At 33.6% G+C, this 10159-nt stretch overlaps 1 protein-coding gene across 1 annotated transcript in view; it reads left to right on the plus strand.

Annotated features, from left to right (window-relative positions):
* Positions 1 to 6820, plus strand: part of LOC149786473 (nuclear migration protein nudC-like) — a 51041-nt gene extending 44221 nt beyond the window's left edge. Inside the window, exons 8-10 of the mRNA XM_089976928.1 lie at positions 1150 to 1233; positions 2985 to 3103; positions 5287 to 6820. Of these exons, the coding sequence (XP_089833054.1) occupies positions 1150 to 1233; positions 2985 to 3103; positions 5287 to 5338 (255 nt within the window). The 3' untranslated portion in view covers positions 5339 to 6820. The remainder of the gene's footprint in view (positions 1 to 1149; positions 1234 to 2984; positions 3104 to 5286) is intronic.
* Positions 6821 to 10159: the final 3339 nt, after the last annotated feature.

The following is a 10159-nucleotide window of genomic DNA, read 5'->3' on the forward strand; positions in this document are numbered from 1 at the left end:
GGTTTTGAGTCTCGACTCAGTCAACATGGGTGTGTGAGAAAGTTTGCTAGTACCTTCCCATGGATCGGTGGTTCTTCCCAGTGTCTTCTTCACCAAATATACTGGCCTCCATGTATAGCATATCATATGCTAAAAAATGGCATTAAACCAACAAGACACAATTACTCCTGAATGAAAAAACTGATGATTTTGCTTGTCTTTTCATTTCATATGACAATGTTTAAAAGAAGTTGTGTAATTGTAACAGTTTAGGTATATGTGGTCACTTAATGGATCTTTTTGTCAAGTACTGTGTGTGCCTGAGACTGATGAACCTAGCTTGGTTCCTGACCACCAAAGTTAAACTTTATGTCCCCTTCTGTTACATTTGGAAGATTGTCTCATTCTCACTAGCTGGTAGCCCTGTTGTTGAGAAAGGGTTTCAGCTGCATTCAGAGGTGGATTTTGGTGACATTTGAGGATAGATATTGAGGCAGTTTACTCCAAGCTTAGTGATATTTATGCTTTATGCTTGTCTTTGTAATTATTTCATTTGAAATACAAAAGAGACATCTTTTATTGCTAGTGGTTTATATATATGAGGCCACTCACTAACCAACCTGGCTGATCTGGACTAAATTTAGAGATATGTAGTATCCATGGTTGAGTCAGATAAACAGAGTTTGGTTTTTGATGATGATAGTTTGACTTTGTATCCCCTCCCATTACAAAATAATTCACCAACTTTACCTTCGCAATAAACTAGAAACGAATGAGGTAATTTTTTATGCTTTGCTGAGTTGTTGGATGTCATAGTCAATTTTTATACTTGGTTTGAGTTGTAATTTGCTTGTTGTAAATAATATGATTATAAAAAACCATGCCATTGCCATTTAATGTGTCAAATCTGGGACAGAGGTATATGCACATTCAGATGTGTCTTGGTCCACATTTTAGAAGGATCATGACAGGTCTGTGTGTCTTTTAACCTGTTAAAATGTGAGTGGATTTCTTTGTGCGGGTAACTTATTATGCATGTAAGAAATATTGCTGATGGAATTGACAGCTATAAAATTCCTAATGTGTTTCACAGACTTTCAAGCCTTTGGAAAAAAAGTATGTGAAAAAGTTTATAAAATTAATGGTCTTATTCTTTATGCTACACTGCAGGTAAACAAGATGGAGTGGTGGTCCAGACTTGTTACAACCGATCCAGAAATCAACACCAAGAAAGTCGAACCAGAGAATTCAAAGGTATGGATCATATACTTACATACCCACAAAGTTTTTTTTTTTGTTGGACGTTTGATTTTTGATGGCAGCAGGATGTGAAGCTTTGTGATGGAGTTGGGGTGGGAGGTAGGACTAGCCTCACCATATTAAAGTTAACAGCAACTGTTTAGTCTTATATGCTTAGTCATTTTAATCCATAATGAAACTAAAAATTATTTTAAAAAGTTCATAAACAACTAAGACCATATTTGGACCGGAAAAGCAATGAAAAGTTAAGAACAAGACAAATTAACTGAATCTATACTTAAAAGTATTTCATATGTATTTATGTATAGATACAAGTATTTCTTTTGTTTTCTATTAGGTTTTTTTCTCCTTAACTTTTCATTATTTCTTTATGTATAATAAAAAAAGAAACTTCAAAATCTTGTGCTGTATCTGTGTGGTATGGCTTTTTTCTTTGCTATAATGTTGATCCTCTATTGCCTGATCTATTTCTGGTTTTAGAACTAGCATTTGATGTGGGAAAGATACATCATACATTTGACTGTAACAGGACATCAAATCAGTAGATTGAAAAATTGTATCAGTAGTTTGGCTTCAAAATCAGTTTGATTTGTAAATTTTGTGCCTTTTAAATGGGGCGGAAAATAAAACATGTATTTTTGGTCATAATATGCATTTTATTCGCAGTATAATAAAACAGCAAGTTTTTAACATGAATCAGTCTCTGATGACAACTGTTACAGTTTTCTTTCATCTGTGTTAAGCAAACATGATGGCAGTTGTTTTATCTGAACCAAAAGTTGCTGAACCAGCATCATCTGATCTTATTAACATACAAACAGTTCTCACAATAGTAGTGGAGAATCCCTGAAGGGAGGTGGCCATCCACCATAGAGGCATACAAAGGCAATGAAATATATTCTCAGTGGAGCACATAAAAGCACTTGATACCAATGTAGGCATTCATACTGCAATAGCTAACTTCCGATGAGAAACAGTTAGCACAATTAGACCTACCATCCCAGATTCACAGCCGCTGTTGGATTTGCAGGAGGGGAAATATTTCCCATTTGAAGCTGCTCCTGACCTGTGGGATCTGTTTTCCAGTCACATTATCTAGAAGCTGTCTTGCACACCTTAGGGGAATGGAGATGGTCTTTCTGGGGTAAGGGGATTTATTCAGCTCCAGTAGTAACTGACCAATCCTGGTATCAAGGAGAGATCATTCTGCCATCGAGGTGGGCAGATTACTTTTAGCTATTTAGTTAACACATTTTGACCTGGAAGGGCTGGATTTGTGAGGTAGTAGTTCTCCTAAGGTATTATGGGTGGGTAAGTATTATCGAAGAAACATTTTACTAGAAAAAATTGTTGATTTTTTTTTGCTCCTACTGTTTAGTCAATTACTTTGACAACATATGAGTATTCTCACATTTAACGATTGAAACTCAAGATTCTATTGTGATATCAAAGTTTCAGGACCTTGTTTATGCTTTTAAAATGTAAAATGGTTTGGTTTGGTGTTTTACAGTTGGTAATTTAGGTGTCATGGCAGTTGGAGTGAAGTACCTTGCTCAAGTATCAACTGAAATGGCTGAACTGGGTTGATCCAGTGGAAGAACTCGAACTTGTACTGTTTCAGTTGCCAGTCCTGCATACTTACCATTGAGCTTCTGTGGTTCCTAAAATACCAAAATAGAATGTATACTAAACTATTAAGTTATGAAAATCTCCAAATTAGACTGATATTCATATATTTTTGCCAGCTATCTGACCTGGATGGAGAAACCAGATCGATGGTGGAAAAGATGATGTATGATCAGAGACAAAGAGAGATGGGGCTTCCTACATCAGAAGAACAGAAAAAGAGAGATATTCTCAAAAAGTGAGTGATCACTTATTATGTACAAGTTTGTGAATACATGTGTTCATAGAAGTGTAATAAACATTTTTGTATGCCCTGGTATGTAACACCGGGTAATATAGTTATCCATTTGTACATATGTCTTTCTGCAAGCATGTTCATTCCCAGAGCATAGATCCAAAACCATTTAGGATATCTCTATAAAACTAGGTACATACATTAGACTAGTTGTCTTTTCATTTCCATCGCAAAACTAAAAACTGTTGAAGAGATACACTAATTAGGTCAATCAACTGTTAATGCAACCTAAATTGGTCTTAAAGAAAATAATTTTAATAATTTTTTTCCTGATTTTGCTTTTAGACTCACTAATTGGTAGACTGATTTACTTTCACGAAAAAGCAGTGTTAAAGCATTAAAGTCTAAACAGCAAATAAAAATGCCTGAGTATTTTATTGAATTTGGCTTTTGTTAAGGATGATAAAGATACTGGTGGGATTTAACCAGTTTTAGAATGGTCACTTGGGCTTTAAATTTCTGTCTTTTTATTCTGTTGCAACTGTTTCCAGAGAATGCAGCATAGCCTTTGCTAATTTCATAGACCTGCCACAGAGATGGCACTGGCATTAATAAAGTGTTGCCAAAAAATTGCCAGCCTCTTTATTTTGTCACCATTTCATAATATTGTACCACCCATTTATCTCGATATCCCTGTGACCAAGGTAATTTTTTCTACTTAAGCAGATGTTGAGATAAGTTTTGGGGGTGGAGGTACCAAAAAAAATCAAATTTCACATACAAGTGAAATTTATACAAGGTACCTGTTGTCAGTGAGTAGGATTTACACTGAAAGAAAATAAACGATAGAAATTTTGATTAATCAAACACAAAACTAGTCTGAGCTACATGTGTGTATTGACAACTTACCATTGTGTAAAAGAATCCATAATAGATCATGTACTGTACTTGCATTTGAAAAATCCACGAATTCGAGTATGAATCACATGTTAGAAAATGTATACATTATTCACATCCATTTAGAAAACAAATAACTAATTATTTTTTTTTAAATGTTAGTCTTATGATTTATATCCCATTGTCAACAAACGTGTCACTAAACAATTCATGAAGGTATTCGTTGTTACCAGTAGGACATAGCTTTATAGTTGTTTACATGATACATTTACATGGCCTAGAGTTTGGTCAACTGGAGACAACTATCTTCATGTTGAGGCTACCAAGGGGATGAGGCTGTTAATAGGGAAACGAAAATGTGAACAAATTAAAAAGTTTTACAAGCATATTTGTGACGGCTATCGCTTCAAAAGATTTTAAATTTAGTTTGCATTTTATGCCACCTTTGGTAGCGATCATAAGCATAAACGTTTTTCCCAGCTAAGTAGAAACTTTCATAGCACAATAAAAGTTTTCCAATCACTTTGGAAAATACAAAAATTGATGAGATTCTATTACTTTTATTTAAGTTTGGTATTGACTTCCTTCAATGAAAGGTGCTGTGTTTTAATCAAAGATTGTAGTCAGCTTACCTTGATGAAGGGTGCATGTGTTACTGAAGTCACCGCTAAATGCAAACTTTCGAAGACCAAACAGATGCGGGTTTGTTATTTGTGGCAATAACATAAAATAGTTGATGAACATTGAGACCGATTTTTTATGTATCATTAGTATTTATACAGAACAATCGGTGATTTAAAGGTAATCAGTTTTCTTAGAATATTCAGCAAAACTGTGTATAGGGTACTAAGAAAAAGGAAAAGATCATTTGGCTGATTCTATCCATTCTTGTTCCTGCCTTCAGTGGTTGATCGATTGTAGCTAACTTGGATGCATGACTGAGTGTATCACAGCATACAGTACCTGAACCATGTGTCTGCATGAGCAGATTATGATGTAAAAATGCACTGTTACGATGCATTTGTCAATATGAATGGAGGATTAGTTTATTTAACTATAGATGTATTCCAGCGCATTTTATATCGAAGTTTGTGGCTTCCTCTCATGATGCTTTTGAATTTCTCCACCCTAAACCCAAGACTGTATATACAACTTTAAATAGCCAAACATTTTGTCACAAAAATTCACTAGATGGTATATTTTGTTGCCTATAAGTAAAAAAAATTAGCAAGTTGCACTTACCAAGCTTTACCAAAATATACTCATCCTTTATTATTTCATCTTTTCAGTTTCATGGCTGCACATCCAGAGATGGATTTCTCAAAGGCAAAGTTCTCATAGACAAAGCAGCATTCTGGACTTGTGCTTTCACACCTGTATTAAGTGGAATCCTTTAAAAGGTTTCTTGAACAAGACATTTGTTGGAGATTTAATTTTTTTGTTTTATGAATTTTAATAAATCCATAAAATTAAAACCTGCATTGAAATCGAGGAACAGTCAAAGAAGAACTAACCATGCTTACTCATTAGCATATCATTGTGTAAAATCATATTTTTGTTGACTTGTATTACTACTTTATTAGAGAATATTTTTTTGTAAATATTGGAACTTTTACTGAAATGGATTGATCATATAGCTCTGCCTTTTTATCAATTGATATAAAGCAAAGTCTTTATATGGTTTGAACTTTAATTGAAAGTTAAAATTTATATCTTGGTATAAAATGAAAATTTTAAGTAAAATAGTTGAAAAATTGATGAAGTTAATACAGTTAGAAATTGTACATGTTGCACAGTGGTCATCAAGAATGTGTCAGAGCTGCACCAACTATCTGTGTGGTAGAAATTGAGCCTTGCTTTAATCATGTAACACTCAGCAAGCCAGCAATAACATTGGTCAAGAATCCAATATTAGATGCATACTGCTGATGGAGTTGTATAAACTTAAATCAATACAATTTGAATTTGTGAATACTACAGTAGGTAGTAAAAATGCTACTAAGTCTCTGACCATAAGGCAGTGTACCTTGTAACTTCATGTTCAGACAACCTTGGCAACCAAGGCATCATTATGTAATGATTTACACATTAAGGTCACTGGTCAGTTTGATTAAGGAATAAACATTTGACTTGCAGCTGGTGGCGCTTGGAAAATTACTAGTTGAGACACTTGATTGACTTTATATTCAGCACATTTTGTTCTGCAAATTCTGCTTCTGTAGAGTTAGACTGTCAATTAAGTTTATAAATCCTGTTCATTTGTCAAAACAGTGTTATGGAAGAGGACTTGTTTCAATTGACAAATGATGGGTGTTGATCTGTATAGAAGATATTGAGAACATTTCACTTTGAATTTGTTCTTGCATGCAATAGACTAGATAACATTAACTTCAAGTTTTTGAAGTCCAGCTGTTTGAAATGCTTATTTACAAGCTGTATGTATATCGGATGCTTTTTATTACTTGATCATCATTTTCATTGTATGTTTGCATGTTTGATTATGTAACCTTTGCTTCCAGAACATTCATATTATTTTCAGACTCTTAAGTTGCAATGAATAAAACTACTTTGTAGATGACATATTCAACATGCACAGTATTGATTCAAGTCAGATTTCAAGTGCAGGCGATGTGGCTTTATAAGATGGGAGCCATTATGATTATGTTTGATTTTCAAGTCCAGCAGTCAATAGTTTCATACATGTCAACCATAATGCTTTTGTCATAATTGTCACACATTTTTTTCCACCAAATTGTTTTACTTTTGTCAGTATGGATTATGCTTTTGTGGTTCATTAAAAAATTTAATATACATAAAGTAATAGGAACTTGTTTTTGTCATTTTTATTATCATCTCTTTAATTCCACTTAAATAAATTTGAGAATATTCTTAAAATGATGACTGTTGCTTAAGAATAGCTTAAGAGTACTTTTCTTATTTGCTATTTATAACAACTGTATATGACCCATTTCCAAGAAAACAGAAGCTTATTAGTTAGTGGACTAGTCTATACTTTTAAACAAAATTGTACCATATGTTAAGGGAAACACTTTTACAGAGTAAGTTGTGGACATTATGATGGAAAATTTGAGAGCAGATGGATCATTTGAAACTTCAAAACATGTCAGGTCCGAAAATAAGAACAAATCATCACTGCTTTACAAACTCTAAAGAATGAGAGTTAAGTAATAATACAGCACTTTGAGCACATGATCATGCTTTTTCCAGAATTCCAGTTTGCAATCATTCAGCAGAAGTTACACATGCAGACTAGTTAAAATGTGTAAATAATTGTCTGTTATGTTTTGTGTTTGTATTCTGGTTGTAATCCATAAGGAATTTGCAATTTTTGACTAATAGCAGAACCAGGTTAGTATGTGCTGTAATTCTGGCATGTAATATATAGATTACACTTTTTCATGCCCAAATTACACTTTTTTGCCACCTATAATAGCAATAATTACTTATACCTCTCAGGGGGTTGGCATGTATGCAGTTTGGTAGCAAGCCTGGTATTTTCTTCCCAGAAATATAAAGGTCTCCTAACAAAACAAGATCTCCCAACAACTTGGTTTATCAACCAACTTTAAAATCATGATTTGAGACTGGTTTCACTATAGAAAAATGTCGGATGCAAATGATCTAATGTTCCAGTTCACAATAGACCATCGTGTAACTACACTGAACCATTTTCAATTCAGATCGAGCAGCTGTACATTTACTGACATTCTGTTGTACTATTCACTGTAAACCAGTGGCAGTTTTGCAGCAGTTGAGTCAAAACTAGTGATTTCACGCTGATTTAAAAACAGTAACACTTCAGCCAGCAATGTCTATTTTCATACTGAACCAAACAGATTTCTATCATTTTGTATTAACCCACCCTTATTATTTCCACCTTGACCCACTAGACCCCCTTGCTCAGTTTAATGAGATATGTATGCTTAAGTCCTATGTGCATTTAATTAAAAAGTTCCCAGAAGTATGAGCTAGGGTATATATAGCATGTTTTTGAAATAATAATCTACAAATATGAATGTTGGATATGAAAATTCTGCCGATATACATGTATAGTGTTTTCTCCAGGCAGTTGCCTTGCTCCCTTTAGCACAGTAAAGGGCACACATAGACATCAGCAACATATAATAAAAGACACAAAAGAAACTAATATCTGTAATGCTTTTAAGCTAATTCTCTGTGTTAGTGATAAAGCAAGTTTGCTAAGTTATCCTTAGGCTTGACCATAACACTTGGACTGTGTGGCAAGTTTCTCAATGAGTCAGATTATTGTGCTTTGAAAGACGTGAAAATCATCAATTATGAAAGAATAACCGACTGTCATGTTGAATATTCAAAGATAGTGATGAAAACTGATGGCCTGATATAAATACAATTACTCTGTTTATAGAAAATTACTGAACTGAAATTTTTGAAGATGACTGAGGGCATTTTCTCAATATCAGATATTGGTACTGTGAGTATTGGCTTAGTAAGGCATCCAGAATGCTTGACAAGAAATACTGCTACTAATCCGAAGCATAAAGATTGTTTCAAACTATATTTCTTTCCAGCAGTGCTGCAGTTTGAAAGAAGCGACCCATATGGAGTTAATGTGGGCACCAAGTGATTTAAATTTTATCTGTAGCCATTCTTACATTGAATAAGAACATGAGAGAATTTCACAATGATTTAGAATGCTTGCATGAAACTGACATATTTGAAAACAATATAATTGTGTTGCTGAAAGAACCAAGTAATAATCACATTAAATGATGAAGATATACAATGTCCATTAAAGTGAGAAGGCCACTATACATTTGACCCATAGGAAAAGGAGAGGAAGTCATATCTTGGAAAGCTGGAGAAAACTTTTAATGCTGAATGTATGTCAGTTTAGATGCAACCATGAATTAGTTGCACGGGATATTCTGAATGTGTTGCATATGTTTTTAAAAAAAGAGAAATTTCATGAAAAGATGTCATTAGATGATAATTTTTTGTAGTAACTAATCCCATGAAGGATATTCAAAAAGTTCTGGATATTTTTGTTGTAATAGTCACATGGAAAAAGATATACAAACATGAAAGGGATATTGCCATCGATTGAGTCAGTGTCTAAAGGCTTGTATGGTTTTATTTCATTGTATCAATAATTATCATATTCACTGTAGAATAAAATTACTCCAAAATAGAGGAATCATATTAAATATTAATTAGATACAGTTTAAAACTCTTCTATAACAATTTTTTGGTCCTCAGAGTGACATCATATTTTGTACTGTATTATGCTTAAAACTTTTCGCATATTTGATATTTAAGTTTTTGTAGAGAACCATGAATTAGTATGTACACGAGAACTGGCAGATCATTAGTGTAAATATTTAGAATACTTGTGTACTAACAGACTGATCTCATAGTATCCATTATAGTAATGCTATTGAAAATATGAACACACAAAGCAACAATTTGAGAAATTTTTCAGCTGAAATCTGTTTTGAACCTGCATACTTTTTTTCTTGCTAATAAACTAGGACAGACTTGGAAACACTAGCATATTTTTAGGAAATTTTCATGCTGACTGTCCACTTGGAAAAAAAATTCACCAACAATAAAATGACCGAATTGGACATTGCCAGTGTCAAAGAACTTGTAAACCCATAAGATACTTGAGATAAACATAAGAACAGGTGAAGAAATCCCTCAGTCTCTGCAAATACATTTAGTATGATGTGGTATCTAACCAAGTTTGGTAGTAATTATTCAGTTTTACAAGTAAAAAGTGATCTTCAACAAACACCCCAAAAGACAAAAGTAAACAGAAATGAAGTACACCCTATTAGGTTTGAAACACAATAATGATTGCACTACTTCACAGCAAAACTTTCAGAATAGCAATCATTGTTAATTATAAAACAACCATGTCATGCTAAAAACCAGAGTTTTTACTCCATAACCTACTGATAAATATATTTGTGGACTTTGCGTTCAGAGGTACGAGGAAGGGATGGGATGGGGGTGAGGGCACGTATATGTCCAGTATGCCATGCTTAGAGTGTCTGTGTTTTTCAAGAAGATAATAATATTACCCATAGATAACAAAAAAGGAGAGTAAATATTGGCATCATGGCTCAATCTTTGGTATGTTCAGTCCTCTGTGTGCTA

Source organism: Sinohyriopsis cumingii, chromosome 12 (genome assembly GCF_028554795.1).
Source record: "Sinohyriopsis cumingii isolate HCF-2022 chromosome 12, ASM2855479v2, whole genome shotgun sequence".
NCBI classification, from domain to species: Eukaryota; Metazoa; Mollusca; class Bivalvia; order Unionida; family Unionidae; genus Sinohyriopsis; species Sinohyriopsis cumingii.